This window comes from Staurois parvus, unplaced genomic scaffold, assembly GCF_062004578.1.
Source record: "Staurois parvus isolate SC_StPar_1 unplaced genomic scaffold, SC_StPar_1.0 ptg001122l, whole genome shotgun sequence".
NCBI lineage: Eukaryota > Metazoa > Chordata > Amphibia > Anura > Ranidae > Staurois > Staurois parvus.
The window spans coordinates 474,298-491,292 of record NW_028318918.1 but is presented as its reverse complement, the minus strand read 5'-3'; the positions used below and the strand labels follow the sequence as shown (position 1 = coordinate 491,292).

Below are 16,995 nucleotides of genomic sequence, written 5' to 3'. Positions count from 1 at the left end.
AAGGCCAGTGGGAATAAGTTAAACAACTGACCTAACGATGCTTATGTGTCACAACCAAAATCTCTGTATATCCCCAAAGAAAAGTAAATCTTTCACCCTTGAAAGTACAAATATCAAAAACCTTTTCTTCAAACCTTCACCCAAAACCTAATACCCTTCCTTTACTTCAAAATGTCCCAAATACAGTTCAAAAAATGGTCCGCCAAATGTCCCAAATAAAGTTCAAAATAATCCACCAAATGTCCCAAATAAAGTTCAAAATAATCCACCAAATGTCCACACTATTCATCTTCCAAACGTGATAAAATGTCCAATTTGTCACTTCAAATCCAAGATACCTCAAAGAAATGTAAACTAAATATAGTGCAATATCTCTCAAATAATACAATATTCTTTTTTTTTTTTTTTTTGTGTCTCATGAGTGTTTTGCATGGCATCACAGAATATTGTATTATTTGAGAGATAATGCACTATATTTAGTTTACATTTCTTTGAGGTATCTTGGATTTGAAGTGACAAATTGGACATTTTATCACGTTTGGAAGATGAATAGTGTGGACATTTGGTGGATTATTTTGAACTTTATTTGGGACATTTGGTGGATTATTTTGAACTTTATTTGGGACATTTGGTGGATTATTTTGAACTTTATTTGGCGGACCATTTTTTGAACTGTATTTGGGACATTTGGTGGACCATTTTTTGAACTGTATTTGGGACATTTGGTGGACCATTTTTTGAACTGTATTTGGGACATTTTGAAGTAAAGGAAGGGTATTAGGTTTTGGGTGAAGGTTTGAAGAAAAGGTTTTTGATGCTTATGTGTGTTTTGTGTTCGGAGGGGAAGGTCCACTTTAAATAGAAAATTTCATTCCAAAGTTGATTTAACCCCCAAAAAACTGCATACTAAAGATCTGATAAAGGGAGACCCCTACAGCAACCAAGACATGTTGGGCTGCTGCAATGAATATACTTGGACTCCTAAATTTCTGGTGTGGATTCTTCTCCTTGCAGCTTTATTTTGCTGTCTGAGTCCTTGCAGAATTTTCTTGCTTCCTGTCTGGTAAAACTATTATCTGTGTGACATTAGCCCTGGGTCACACCTGTGTGGGTGGTGTCACTGCGGATCCGCACGAAAATCCGTGCAGCCGCACCACCCGCACAGAGAAATGCGGACCCGCGGGCGGGTGCCATTAGTTTTAATGGCGCCTCGCCCGCACTGGAAAACGCAACCGTACTGGGAACCTCGGCTGTGTTTTCAGAAGTGCAAGGACTTCTTCCCTGCGTGTCACGGGCACGGGAGTCCATTCAAATGAATGGGCTCTCACACCCGCGCAAAACGTGGCCCGCATGGCCTCATAGATGTGAACCGGGGGTTAGGGTTGGAATTAGGCTGCCCATAGATACCGGTTTTGTTTTTTTCGATCAGCCAGAGGACTGATTGTTAAAAGACAAAGGGATTCCCCCATCCGCACATGCAAGGTGGATGGAGGAATCCTCTTTACTGCACCATTGTATTCTGATGGCAGCACTCCTCTGCTATCCAAATATACTGATCAGTGGCGATTGAGAAAAATTGTTGTTAGATCAGTTTCTTTACTTCAGGTTCACACCGAATGCAGCTTTGATATTGCGATACTTCAGCGGGATTTCAAAGCCGCAGATCAGTGCGATTTTATGTGTGGCTTCATGCACAGCCGTCAATGCAAGGCACACATGAAATCGCACACAAATAGTGCAGGAACCTTTTTCAAAGTCAGTGCGAATCAAAGTTGCACCGATTTAAAACGGTTCCATAGCTGAAAATAGGGTGCGACCAGGGGCGGACTAACAACTTATGGGGCCCCCGGGTAATAGGGGATCATGGGGCCCTGTGTCCTTGCCCACACTCAAAGCACACCGAAAAAAGCCTATAAAAAGGTACCAGGGGCATTTGATGAGGCCCCCTACTGACCCTGGTCCCTCGGGAAGTGCCTGAGTGCTCGAATGGTCAGTCCGCCCCTGGTTGCAACTGATTTGTCAAGTCGCATGACAAGTCGCACCGGTATGAACCAGGGCTTAAAGCGAGAATGGCCGTAGGTGGATCAAAAATCATCCACTCCCTGGATTTTTTATCCATCTAAGGGTGTCATAAATCTCGCTAATGTTGCCCCAGTTAGCAGTAAAAACCCCAAAGGGGTTCCAATCCCACCCCTATGCAAACCCAATGAACGTTTTGGCTAGACTTTAAGAATTTAACCTGAAACAAAATAACCCCCCTCTCTACCAGTATTTACTGTTTTGTATGACGGCGTAAAAACGTCCATGGGCACATACTCTGAGCAGACCCAGCAGGGCATTACACAAAGTCATTTATAAGCTGAAGCTCAAACACTTGCAGATGCTCCTTCAGCTTCTCTCGGACGTCTGATTGTGCGCGCCTTTCCCGCAAGTGCTCCTGCTGTAACGCAGAGATGCGAAGGCGAAGCCTCTGCTCCCGCCGTCTGCAAGCTTCCAGCTGTCTCTGGACTTTGGTCAATGCCTCTAATGCGGCTTCTGCTCTCTTCTTCCAAAGCAGTGCGTTCCCCACATGGTAGCTGTGCTCGTTCTGAATATAGGCCCCCGGCGGCTGGGGGATGCGCATCATGTAGACTGAAGGAGACACTGGGCGCGGCTGTTCTCCAACCCCCTCCGCGGACCCTTCCGGGTCCGTGTTTACGCATATCTCAGAAGACATATCTTCCTGTACATGAGACAATTCTAAGTCTGAGAGAGGTCCGCCGATTACAGTTCCCACCTCTATATCTTCCAGCGTGGCCTCTGGATGCATCTGGTGGTCTACAGTGGTTGCCAATGCTCCTTCGGCTGGGGCGGCATCGCCTGGGATATCAATGTTTTCAGGGCAGAGTCCGTGGAAGTTCACCAAGTCTGGTGTTGGTACGCCGTCATACCTCCTAGCATCAAAACACTGGTTGCCCGAAGGATCAGCAGTTTCGCACGCGGCTGCGTGATCACTCCTCAAAAAGTCTCTGTTAATAAAAAGATGCAAAGTATTAGTGGACTTTGTTTACAAAGTCATAGTCAGTTAACCTCCCTAGCGGTCTGATTATATCCATATTTCTGTGCTCAAAGCGGTACATTTTTTTGCATGGAAATATGTATTTTGTTTTATTGTAGGCCTGTAATTTTTAGGAATAACTCACTGAAATCTGTCTGAACAAGAGTCTAGTAAACATCCCGGGGATGATAAAATTTGAAACACAAAATCATAAATTATAATTTAATAAATAATCATAAAAATAATAATATAATAATATTACATTTAATTAAATAATATAATCAAACCAAAAACACTGAAATTTGAAATAGAGCGCCAAGTTCGCACATCGCTGAGCTCAGTCGCAGAATCGTTTTCAGTGTCTGATGAGGAATTTCCCCCACGAATCATTATCACTCAATTCTGCAAGTGGTTCTGATTTACTATCGCTGTTCTCTAGCCGGTCTAAAACCGCTTTTGACCTAAAGGGACGCTTTTTGGACGCCATGGACGTTTCTCAGTTTCCAGGCAGAAAGAACAGTAAAAATGCAGGCAGGGCGCCGGACAAAGCACTCGGGACAAAATGTATGTGAAATGGTTTTATACAGGAATGTTATACTATGTGATTTTAGTGTATTTAGTGAATGTCACTTTTTCAACTTTCAAATTTCCCGCCAGTTCCGTCCCCCGTACGTCCCGACGTCGCAGGGAAAGGAACCCAGAAGAGAGATGCCGGCATCCAATGGAGGACATTGCCGGGGACACTGCAGGGGGGACATCGCGGGAGCGCAGGACAAGGTAAGGGCAGAAGAGATCCCGGAGCAACGCTGCAGTGTATTCCCGAGTGTAGCTCGGGGGGGTTACCGCTTGTGGTGCTGAAACTTTACCCCGAGCTACACTCAGGAATACCGCCGGGGGGGGTTAAAAGATAAGTTTACCTTTGGTAACATGTTACAACCATATTTAGGGTGTAATATGTAACATGTTACCAAAGAGCACATGCCTGCGCTCCTCCCACCCTCCGTCACAGCGAGGGATCGAAGATCTTTTCTCCGCACCCACGGCAATCCGGGGCTCCATTCACACAGCCGCATCATTCATTCACAGAGTCTGTGAATGAATGAACTACAACTACCGTCTGACATTGCGGCAAGCGGCTTGTAGTTCTCAATGAACTGTGAGTGAGCTGGTGAGCACTCTCTCATAGTTCACTGATCTTCCTGCATTTCAGCAACCGTCTGCTGGTACGTGAGGTACAGGCAGACAGGTATACTGAGATTCTGCAGGAGGCTGACATTTTACCCGTGATCTGCTGATCGCAGATTCAATGCTCTGCATGCTCAAAAAAAAAAAATAATGATTGCAAAAATATCAGCATTTTTGTAAAGGTAAACTTAGCCTTAAAAGCACGGCTGCTCAAATTTTTGAAAAGCGAGAGCTACTTAAGCGATTTGGTAACTGATCATGGGTCACAATGAACTATGGAGTTTTACCACCCCCAAATCACAAATGTAAACAAAGCCCTTACTGTCCTGATCCCCCTATAAGGCTGCTTTCACACTGACGTGCTGCGGATTACCAGCACCGTGGGTGTAGCGCAGTGCACATGCGGGAGGTACAGGCAGACAGGTATAGAGATTCTGCAGGAGGCTGACATTTCACCTGTGATCTGCTGATTATGGATTCAATGCTCTGTAAGCTCCAGAAAAAAAAAAAATGATTGTAAAAATTTCAGCATTTTTTAAAAGGTAAACTTAGCCTTTAAAGCACGGCTGCTCAAATTTTTGAAAAGCGAAAGCCAATTAAATGATTTGGTAACTGATCATGGGTCACAATGAACTATGGAGTTTTACCCCCCCCCCAAATCACAAATGTAAACAAAGCCCTTACTGTCCTGATCCCCCTATAAGGCTGCTTTCACACTGACGTGCTGCGGTTTACCTGCACCGTGGGTGTAGCGTAGTGCACATGCGGCTTTCCTGCAGGTTAGCTGCTTTCAGAAAATGCACCAAACCTGCAGGATATAATAGAAATGTATGGCTCAGTGCAGCCGACCCGCAGGAAAGCCGAAGGTGCACAGCACTGTACCTGTGGATCAGTGTGAAAACTGTAGAAACATTTTTTTCTTCCTGCTGGCATCGTTCTCCAGGCTGCTAGAATGGTCCCCGGTGAAGTGCACTTGGCATCACTCTGACTTGGAAAGGAGCCGCTGCTACACAGGAAGCATCGACTTATGCAGCTCCTGCTCCCTCCATGGCTTCCTTCTGCTTCCTCCGCTGCCGGCTCTATGCCCTCTGATGCACTGGGATGGCAGGTTGGCAACCCAATAAACACGTTCTGGGCTTGCCGAACCGTCATTCCAAACATGGGCATGAGCTTCCCTGGTTTGAGGTCGAGGGCCACATCAGAGGGCTCCGAGGGTCACATGTGGCCCGTAGGCCACAGGTTGAACAACCGCTGCTTTAAAGAGTTTGTTCACCATTGCTGCACATTTCTAACAAAAGCACCCTATGCATCTCAACATCCCCAGCTCATTTCATATCGCAGCTCAGCTAAGGTGCTTCTTTTCCACTTCTTTATGGTAGGCCATTTGCGGATTGGCCGCAAAAACTCCCACGTAGCTCTCTTTCGCTCTGATGCACAGCGCTGAGCTCAGCTGCTGCTGCTATAGGGAGATGAAACACACTGCGCATGCATGCAGTCTGAATGAGCCAGGGTGCCTTCTAGAAGCTCTTCTAACCTCCGGCCTGCCATGTCTAAATTCGGCTACATAGGAGTTTTTGCAGACAGGCTGCACATGGCCTATTGAAATGGACTGGAAAAGGAACACCTTTTTTTTAAAAGAAAGGTAGTGTTATGTAATGAGCTGGGGATGCTGGAATGTACGGGGGGGGGGGGGGGGGGTGTGCTGGAAATGTGCATGAAAGGTGATCCAACCCTTTGAAGCCCATTCAACTTTCACTTCTAAGATAAATACATTCTAGGTAAATCAAAGCAAAAGGCGTGCAGTCTTTCAGTTTGTTTTCTTTCGGAAGCAGACACAGCCTGGGTAGAAAAGAAAGTGCTTTGCCAGCATTCTCTGTATGGAAGCAGTTGTCTCTCTGCAGAGGTTTGACATGCCCTCTGCTGAGTCAAGGCTAAAGATCTCTGAGAAGCATCAAATCTTTTCAAGACCTCAAAGGGGAATATGACCTCCCCAACTTTATGTTTTTTTCGTTATCTCCAGCTCCGTCATGCTCTGCGGGACCAGTTTGGTGACTCTGTTTTACAACCCAACTCTAATTGTCTTTTGGATGTGATTTTGGGCACGGAAACGAAGAAACTCATGAAAACATTCTATAATGCTTTGCTCTCACCTTCTGCATCATTATTGGCATATCGCCTTAAAACCTGCTGGGAGGTGGACGTGGGGGAGCTGGATGATATGATGAAATATGAAAGGTGTTGTCCTCGACTAAGATGGTTTCCCCGAGGTTGTCGGACCGTCTTACTCAGCTATATATTATACATAGAACCTACTTGACACCAATTCAATTGTCTAAATCGGGGGCGGACTGACAACTCATGGGGCCCCCAGGCAATAGGGGATCATGGGGCCCCTGTGTCCTTGCCCAAACTCAAAAAAGCCTATGAAAAAGGTACCAGGGGCATCTCATGGGGCCCCCTACTGACCCCGAGCCCTTGGGCAGTGCCCGAGTTTCCAAATGGTCAGTCCGCCCCTGGTTGGTTGCTATCATGCTAGTCCTCCTTTCCTTGCCTGTGGTAAAGGCTCTACAACCTGTATAATGCATTACTCGCTTGTCTAATAGACCTGTGTTTGTTTTCACTGAATATGTGATGTGGCTGCATATCTGTTCCTCTCAATAAAAGGTTTGCTTGATAAAAAAAAGATCTCTGAGTAGCAAAGCTCATGATGCTCCCTGCTGATTGGATAGATTTAGCTTTGACTCAGCAGAGTGTAAGTTGGACCTCTTCAGAGAGACCATTGCTTCCATACAAAGAGTGAGGATCCTTCTCTCCATCAAAATAGAAAAAAAAAAGAAATTCCTCTTCAAAGCTCACTGGTTGATGGCTGTAGGTGATGAATATTTAGGTTGTAAATGCAGTATGCCATATTAACCAAATATGGGGTGTATTTTCCCAGATGGGTAGTCCAGAGCTCACCAGTCTGACACATACCACTGGTAGAAGAAAGGAGGTGTAGGGACAGAGCCTGAACTGAACCAGAAAATGCCACGGAATTTATGCTACAGAACTTTGCAGCCTTTCTCAACCAGGGTGCCCTGAGATTTCTTCAGGGGTGCCTTGGCAAAATGTCTAAAAATTGCCCAAAAACTTATATACAAGCCAGCGGGTGGAACAAGCCCGCCTTTTAGTTACACAAAGCCACAGGTTTCCATTGTGCACCATTACCACCTTCTAGCCGCCGGCGTCCTGACAACCAATGACATCATCAGTTGATAAGGAGGATGTCAGCTGCCTGCACAGTATCCTAGTGTGACCCTCCCCCTCCCCATCAATGCTGGGGTCACATTAGCTCAATGATGGAGAAAAAATAAGGGGGAAGAGAAACATTGGAATACTAGTCAGTACCAGTGTGCAAAAGTGTATTTGCTTTGGAAGAATAAATCACCTCTAACGTTGGGTGTCCCATGGACAGTCTTGAGGCACCCCATTTTAGAATAGGAAGCCTCAAGACTGTCCGTAATTTTAAAGGGTGCCTCGGGACTGTCCATAAGTTTAAAGGGTGCCTTGACTGAAAAAAGATTGAGGAACACTGCTCTAGATGTCTGTGTGCATGAGGCCTAAATGTCATTCAGCTAGGGATGACATCTACTTAAAGTCAAAACTCAATGCAATGCTGGTTATGAAGTCATTAAAGATATATTTATTACGGGCAGCACAGTGGCTAAATGGTTAGCACTCCCGTCTGGCAGTACTAGGATCATTGGTTTGAATCCCAACCACGGCACCACCTGCCTGAAGTTTGCATGTTCTCCCTGTGCCTGCGTGGGCTTCATCTGGGTACTCCGGTTTCCTCCCACACTCCAAAGACATGCTGGTAGGTGAATTGGCTCCTGTCTAAATTGTCCCTAGTATGTGTATGTATGAATGTAAGTTAGGGACCTTAGATTGTACGCTCCTTGAGGGTTAGGGACCTTAGATTGTACGCTCCTTGAGGGTTAGGGACCTTAGATTGTACGCTCCTTGAGGGTTAGGGACCTTAGATTGTACGCTCCTTGAGGGTTAGGGACCTTAGACTGTACGCTCCTTGAGGGTTAGGGACCTTAGATTGTACGCTCCTTGAGGGTTAGGGACCTTAGATTGTACGCTCCTTGAGGGTTAGGGACCTTAGATTGTACGCTCCTTGAGGGTTAGGGACCTTAGATTGTATGCTCCTTGAGGGTTAGGGACCTTAGAATGTACGCTCCTTGAGGGTTAGGGACCTTAGATTGTACGCCCCTTGAGGGATAGGGACCTTAGCTTGTAGGCCCCTTGAGGGTTAGGGACCTTAGATTGTACGCCCCTCGGGGGGTTAGGGACCTTAGATTGTACGCCCCTCGAGGGTTAGGGACCTTAGATTGTACGCCCCTCGAGGGTTAGGGACCTTAGATTGTACGCCCCTTGAGGGTTAGGGACCTTAGATTGTACGCCCCTTGAGGGTTAGGGACCTTAGATTGTACGCCCCTTGAGGGTTAGGGACCTTAGATTGTACGCCCCTTGAGGGTTAGGGACCTTAGATTGTACGCTCCTTGAGGGTTAGGGACCTTAGACTGTACGCTCCTTGAGGGTTAGGGACCGTAGATTGTACGCTCCTTGAGGGTTAGGGACCTTAGATTGTACTCCCCTTGAGGGTTAGGGACCTTAGATTGTACGCTCCTTGAGGGTTAGGGACCTTAGATTGTACGCCCCTTGAGGGTTAGGGCCCTTAGATTGTACGCCCCTTGAGGGTTAGGGACTGATGTGAATGTACAATATATATGTAAAGTGCTGCGTAAATTGACGGCGCTATATAAGTACCTGAAATAAATAAATAAATTTAACTGTGAATCAGCAAAATTGCCTCGATCTTCTTTATATCAACCTCCAGCAATCTTACTGTATGGCAACACTCAGATGGTGAGAAGGGGTAGCATTTAAGCCAATCTCACAGCGCTTTCAGTCTAACACAGATACATGCTTACAGGAGGGGGGGGGGGGGGGTAGCTGAAAGGTGACGCCATTGATGTTCCCATTCTCCTTCACTGCCCAATCACAGGTCAAAGGAGGAAAGAGGTGCCATGTTTTCAGAGTGGGAAGGCTGTAGGAACTATGCACAGACAGGATGCCTGCAGCTATAAGAATAAAGTAGCACAAATATACAGTATGTGGCAAAAAAAAAAATTAGATCCCGGGAATATAGATTTGGCCTGGAGTTCTGCTTCTGCAGACCTTTAAAACATACCTGTGCTTTGCCCATGCAAGGTAAAAGACCACCTTTACTGTAATGCTGCCCTCCCCAGCAGCTGCAGTGAAAATAGGAGACCCCCTGCCGAACTTTTCAAGCAACTTTATTACACAGAACAAGAAAGGTTTCCAAGTGTCCGTCAATAAAGGTGAAGGGCGATTACTCACAATTTCCTTTTTACTTTTGCCTTTGTTGTTTTCTTCTTTTGTGTCTTGATTTTGGTTACCCTCTGGGGTTTTGCTGAAGGTGTAAATATGGTTGGGATGGCGTCTTCCTTCAGACGATGATAGCCACTAGACAATAGACAAGACCCAGATAAAGTACAGATTGATTACCTAAAGGGAAGCTATAAGGCTTTAGGTCAATTTTACTTTAGAATAATTTGCAAGTTTATACGTTTTTTTAGCTGTTTTTATACAACGCACATACTACCTTTGTTTTACAAATATTATTATTATACAGGATTTATATATTATTATTATTATTATATAGGATTTATATATTATTATTATTATTATACAGGATTTATATATTATTATTATTATTATACAGGATTTATAAATTATTATTATACAGGATTTATATATTATTATTATTATTATATTATTATTATTATACAGGATTTATATATTATTATTATTATACAGGATTTATATATTATTATTATTATTATACAGGATTTATATATTATTATTATTATACAGGATTTATGGCGCCAACAGTTTGCTCAGCGCTGTACAATATAACGGGAGACAATACAGCAACAATACAGTTCAATACAAGAGGGATAGGAGGGCCCTGATCCTGGGAGCTTACAATCTAAAGGAAGGGGGAGGTGATACAAAAGGTGATAGCTGTGGGGGATGATCTGGCGGAGGTGATTCAAGTACAGTACTTAAGTGGAGGTGGGGTAGGCTTCCCTGAAGAAGAGTTTTCAAAGATCGCCTAAAATAAACATTTAATGCAAAGATAGCACAGCACGGTCTGCCTTATTTGAGACTCTGGCTTTTCTAATTGAAATTTCAGAATCAGCCCTCCAATTAAGGACGGGTCAGTCGCTGCTCTTGAGGTACTGAGCTCAGTAAACAACGGTCTTTACATCAAAGAAGCAAAGAAAAAAAACCCCTGAAAATGTGACAAGGGCATAAAACTCCATCTGCTGGCTTAAAAAGAATACAACATATTAATATGGAATGTTTCATATTTACTTCATTACAAAGCCACAATGCATTTCCTATATGTGACAAAAGGTATAAAGCAGTCAAATTGACTAACTGGTTAGAATTTCAGCTCTTCTTCCAGATATTGCTGTGGTGCATGAAGGCCCTGGGGAGATTTTGCACCACTTCCATTCCTGGTGACACAACAGGAAGGGTGGACAACACCTGTCCGAACCATAGCCCACTCTACAGACAGAAAGTGGTTTTACTGTTGTCCATATCCCAGTTGGAGATATTCTCCTAATTTCCTGTCCTCTTGTTCCAGTATGATGTGAGAAGAAATCTCCTTTATGTAGAAAGTCAGACACACTCAACACAGGACCTCTCTCTTCACCAGTGTAACTATATATTAAAGTGGAACTGCACTGCATCTGAGCACCACAAACTAAAAATGCTGTTTAAAATGTTACCAAACCCAGGACCCTGCACTCACTATATCCGCTCTCCCCGGACCCTGCCATTCACTATATCCGCTCTCCACGGACCCTGGACTCACTATATCTAGTCTCCCTGGACCCTGCATTCACTATATCCGCTCTCCCCGGACCCCGCATTCACTATATCTGCTCTCCCCGGACCCCGCATTCACTATATCCGCTCTCCCCGGACCCCGCATTCACTATATCCGCTCTCCCCGGACCCTGCATTCACTATATCCGCTCTCCCCGGACCCTGCATTCACTATATCCGCTCTCCCCGGACCCTGCATTCACTATATCCGCTGTCCCCGGACCCTGCATTCACTATATCCGCTCTCCCCGGACCCTGCATTCACTATATCCGCTCTCCCCGGACCCTGCATTCACTATATCCAGTCTCCCCGGACCCTGCATTCACTATATCCGCTCTCCCCGGACCCTGCATTCACTATATCCAGTCTCCCCGGACCCTGCATTCACTATATCCAGTCTCCCCGGACCCTGCATTCACTATATCCTCTCTCCCCGGACCCTGCATTCACTATATCCTCTCTCCCCGGACCCTGCATTCACTATATACAGTCTCCCCGGACCCTGCATTCACTATATACAGTCTCCCCGGACCCTGCATTCACTATATCCTCTCTCCCCGGACCCTGCATTCACTATATCCAGTCTCCCCGGACCCTGCATTCACTATATCCTCTCTCCCCGGACCCTGCATTCACTATATCCTCTCTCCCCGGACCCTGCATTCACTATATCCTCTCTCCCCGGACCCTGCATTCACTATATACAGTCTCCCCGGACCCTGCATTCACTATATCCTCTCTCCCTGGACCCTGCATTCACTATATCCTCTCTCCCTGGACCCTGCATTCACTATATCCGCTCTCCCCGGACCCCGCATTCACTATATCCGTTCTCCCCAGACCCTGCATTCACTATATCGGCTCTCCCCGGATCCTGCACTCACTATATCCGGTCTCCCCGGATCCTGCACTCACTATATCCGGTCTCCCCGGACCCTGCACTCACTATATCCGCTCTCCCCGGACCCTGCACTCACTATATCCGCTCTCCCCGGACCCTGCACTCACTATATCCGCTCTCCCCGGACCCTGCATTCACTATATCCGCTCTCCCCGGACCCTGCATTCACTATATCCGCTCTCCCCGGACCCTGCATTCACTATATCCGCTCTCCCCGGACCCTGCATTCACTATATCCGCTCTCCCCGGACCCTGCATTCACTATATCCGCTCTCCCCGGACCCTGCATTCACTATATCCGCTCTCCCCGGACCCTGCATTCACTATATCCGCTCTCCCCGGACCCTGCATTCACTATATCCGCTCTCCCCGGACCCTGCATTCACTATATCCGCTCTCCCCGGACCCTGCATTCACTATATCCGCTCTCCCCGGACCCTGCATTCACTATATCCGCTCTCCCCGGACCCTGCATTCACTATATCCGCTCTCCCCGGACCCTGCATTCACTATATCCGCTCTCCCCGGACCCTGCATTCACTATATCCGCTCTCCCCGGACCCTGCATTCACTATATCCGCTCTCCCCGGACCCTGCATTCACTATATCCGGTCTCCCCGGACCTTGCACTCCCTATATCCGCTCTCCCCGGACCCTGCATTCACTATATCCGCTCTCCCCAGACCCCGCATTCACTATATCCGCTCTCCCTGGACCCTGCATTCACTATATCTGGTCTCCCCAGACCCTGCATTCACTATATCCGTTCTCCCCAGACCCTGCATTCACTATATCTGCTCTCCCCAGACCCTGCATTCACTATATCTGGTCTCCCCAGACCCTGCATTCACTATATCTGCTCTCCCCGGACCCTGCATTCACTATATCCGCTCTCCCTGGACCCTGCACTCACTATACCTGGTCTCCCTGGACCCTGCGCTCACTATACCTGGTCTCCCTGGACCCTGCGCTCACTATATCTGCTCTCCCCGGACCCTGCATTCACTATATCTGGTCTTCCCGGACCCTGCACTCACTATATCTGGTCTTCCCGGAACCTGCACTCACTATATCTGGTCTCCCCGGACCCTGCACTCACTATATCCGCTCTCCCCGGACCCTGCATTCACTATATCTGGTCTTCCCAGACCCTGCATTCACTATATCTGGTCTCCCCGGACCCTGCACTCACTATATCTGCTCTCCCCGGACCCTGCATTCACTATATCCAGTCTCCCCGGACCCTGCATTCACTATATCCTCTCTCCCCGGACCCTGCATTCACTATATACAGTCTCCCCGGACCCTGCATTCACTATATACAGTCTCCCCGGACCCTGCATTCACTATATCCTCTCTCCCTGGACCCTGCATTCACTATATCCGCTCTCCCCGGACCCCGCATTCACTATATCCGCTCTCCCCAGACCCTGCATTCACTATATCCGCTCTCCCCGCACCCTGCATTCACTATATCCGCTCTCCCCGGATCCTGCATTCACTATATCCGTTCTCCCCGGACCCTGCATTCACTATATCCGCTCTCCCCGGACCCTGCATTCACTATATCCGCTCTCCCCGGACCCTGCATTCACTATATCCGCTCTCCCCGGACCCTGCATTCACTATATCCGCTCTCCCCGGATCCTGCACTCACTATATCCGCTCTCCCCGGATCCTGCACTCACTATATCCGGTCTCCCCGGACCTTGCACTCCCTATATCCGCTCTCCCCGGACCCTGCATTCACTATATCCGCTCTCCCCAGACCCCGCATTCACTATATCCGCTCTCCCTGGACCCTGCATTCACTATATCTGGTCTCCCCAGACCCCGCATTCACTATATCCGCTCTCCCCAGACCCTGCATTCACTATATCTGCTCTCCCCAGACCCTGCATTCACTATATCTGGTCTCCCCAGACCCTGCATTCACTATATCTGCTCTCCCCGGACCCTGCATTCACTATATCCGCTCTCCCTGGACCCTGCACTCACTATACCTGGTCTCCCTGGACCCTGCGCTCACTATACCTGGTCTCCCTGGACCCTGCGCTCACTATATCTGCTCTCCCCGGACCCTGCATTCACTATATCTGGTCTTCCCGGACCCTGCACTCACTATATCTGGTCTTCCCGGAACCTGCACTCACTATATCTGGTCTCCCCGGACCCTGCATTCACTATATCCGCTCTCCCCGGACCCTGCACCCACTATATCCGCTCTCCCCGGACCCTGCATTCACTATATCTGGTCTTCCCAGACCCTGCATTCACTATATCTGGTCTTCCCAGACCCTGCGCTCACTATATCTGCTCTCCCCGGACCCTGCATTCACTATATCCGGTCATTAGAAGAAGGGGAGGACCAGAGAAGTCAGGATCAAACAGCCTTTTTACATAATGTAGAGGATCAACCCCTTAGGTTCCACAGTGAGTATAACAAGCATACTTTACTGCATATACAGACTGTACTGTTGTGGGTTTAGTAACACTTTAATTCATTTTTAATATTAAAAGCAAACTCACTCGTCCATCCATGTCTCCATGCTTTATTTTTCTAAGAAATCATTTTGAAAAACACCTCCTGGCATTTCTGGCAGTGTCAATTGTGAGTAAGCCTTGGTTCACATATATGCGGCAGTGCGGGCCGCGTTTTGCACGGGCACGAGAGCCCATTCATTTGAAAAGACTCCCATGCCCGTGACACGCAGGGAAGACGTCCCTGCATTTCTTCCGAAAATGCAGCCCGCATGGGAACCTCGGTACCCAGTACGGTTGCGTTTTCCAGTGCGGGCGGCGTGCCATTAGAACTAATGGCACCCACCCGCGGGTCCACATTCCTCTGTGCGGGTGGTGCAGCTGCATGGATTTTCGTGCGGATCCGCAGCGGCACAACCCGCACAGATGTGAACCTAGCCTAAGGGTAGATGATTCATGTCGCATTTACTTCCTGGAATCCATCTGCCCTTAACGCAGGCATTAGCTGAGCTGAGAACCCTCCCTCCCCTCCTGAAGACTCCTGGGATGTATGACATCATTTGCCTAGGCATGGAAACCAGGAAGTAACTAAAGAAATGTAAAAAACAAATGAAAACAAGTAAATATGATATATATTTCCATCCATTTACTAATGCTAGCAGCATAAGGATTAAAAATAGTCCATGGTGATTGAGAGAGTGAAGTTCCGCTTTAAATTCCTGCAGCGAGTACAGTTAGCATTGGCCTAATACACTCAATACCCAATTATCATTACTTGGTAAAACAAGTACAATTTGGGACCAAATCTGATATATTTCTTCCCGTTCTAAAACAGTGAATATGCATACCTTATTCCTGTTACTTCGAAACAGTTCTTCTCAAAGTGCCTAGAGCAGAAGTACACATATTCTGAGGAGGGGTCCCAAAGCCCATTACCGCTTGGGTCCGTTCTTCTGCAGTTCGCAATCCACAGGTTTCGCCGAGGGTCCTCTTTTCTTGGTAACCTTTAATTATACAGAAAAAAGTAAACTAATTGCAAAACGGTCAATCCATAAGGCAAGTACTGCAATTAGCACATAAATAGCATCCAAAAATAAAACAGTGTAAATAAAGTGAAGTCATGTGTCCGTGGCACTACAAAACACAGCAGTGTAGAGTCCCAGATAAATCAATCTAAGTGACAAAAATAATGTATCTGTGCCACTACAAGGTACAGTAGTGTTCAATTCAAAATGAGTGCTGTGGAATCCAGTGAGACCATCCACCACTGCTATGCACTCACCGGAAAGCCACTGGAAGAAAGGAAGAAACCCTGAGGACGTGCAAGTGCACGAAACGCGTTGGGGTGAAGCCTACGTGCTGAAGTCATCCTCATACAAATAAAGTACTACACTATATATCGATTTCTGGGCTCCTTTGGTGAGCTTTTTTCCTTAGGAGAAGTCCTTTCTGGTTAAAGATTCCAAATCTCCATCTGAGAGAGGTTTTACAAAGCTGCCATACCAGTAGCTTTCTGGAGAAGTTCTTTCTGGTCAAAGATTCCAAGTCTCCATCTAAGAGAGGTTTTTCGTGCATGCACATGAAACCCGTTGGGTGGAGCCTACGTGCTGACGTCACGTCGCCACGTCCGTGGACAGAAGCGGTGGCCATCTTGGTATGTGTAAAGACACATTTGTTTTATATCTCCACATGGAATGTTTTATCCTCATACAAATAAAGTACTACACTATATATCGATTTCTGGGCTCCGGTGGTGAGCTTCCTTCCTTAGGAGAAGTCCTTTCTGGTTAAAGATTCCAAGTCTCCATCTGTGAGAGGTTTTTTGTACATGTGCACGAAACCAGTTGGGTGGAGCCTACATGCTGACGTCACACCGCCGCGTCTGTGAACCGAAGCGGCGGCCATCTTGGAATGTGTAAAGAGAGATGTTTGTTTTATATCTCCACGTGGAATGTTTTATCCTCATACAAATACAGTACTACACTATATAACAAATTCTGGGCTCTGGTGGTGAGCTTCCTTCCTTAGGAGAAGTCGTTCCTGGTTAAAGATACCAAGTCTCCATCTGAGAGAGGTTTTTCGTGCATGCGTACGAAACCCGTTGGGTGGAGCCTACAAGCTGACGTCACGCTGCTGCATCCGTGAACAGAAGCGGCGGCCATCTTGGTATGTGTAAAGACACGTTTGTTTTATATCTCCACGTGGAATGTTTTATCCTCATACAAATAAAGTACTACACTATATATCGATTTCTGGGCTCTGGTGGTGAGATTTCTTCCTTAGAAGTCCTTTCTGGTTAAAGATTCCAAATCTCCATCTGAGAGAGGTTTTACAATGCTGCCATGCCAGTAGCTTTCTGGAGAAGTCCTTTCTGGTTAAAGATTCCAAGTCTCAATCTGAGAGAGGTTTTTCGTGCAT

General features: G+C 46.8%; 1 protein-coding gene across 2 annotated transcripts in view; it reads right to left on the bottom strand.

Moving 5' to 3' along the window:
• Positions 1–2,250: 2,250 nt before the first annotated feature.
• Positions 2,251–16,995, bottom strand: part of THAP7 (THAP domain containing 7) — a 33,609-nt gene continuing 18,864 nt past the window's right edge. For both annotated transcript variants that reach the window (XM_089658990.1, XM_089658991.1), the window contains 3 exons: positions 15,426–15,581; positions 9,632–9,757; positions 2,251–3,008 (listed from right to left, as the gene is read on the bottom strand). In XM_089658990.1, the coding sequence (XP_089515116.1) occupies positions 2,339–3,008; positions 9,632–9,757; positions 15,426–15,581 (952 nt within the window). In that variant the 3' untranslated portion in view covers positions 2,251–2,338. The remainder of the gene's footprint in view (positions 3,009–9,631; positions 9,758–15,425; positions 15,582–16,995) is intronic.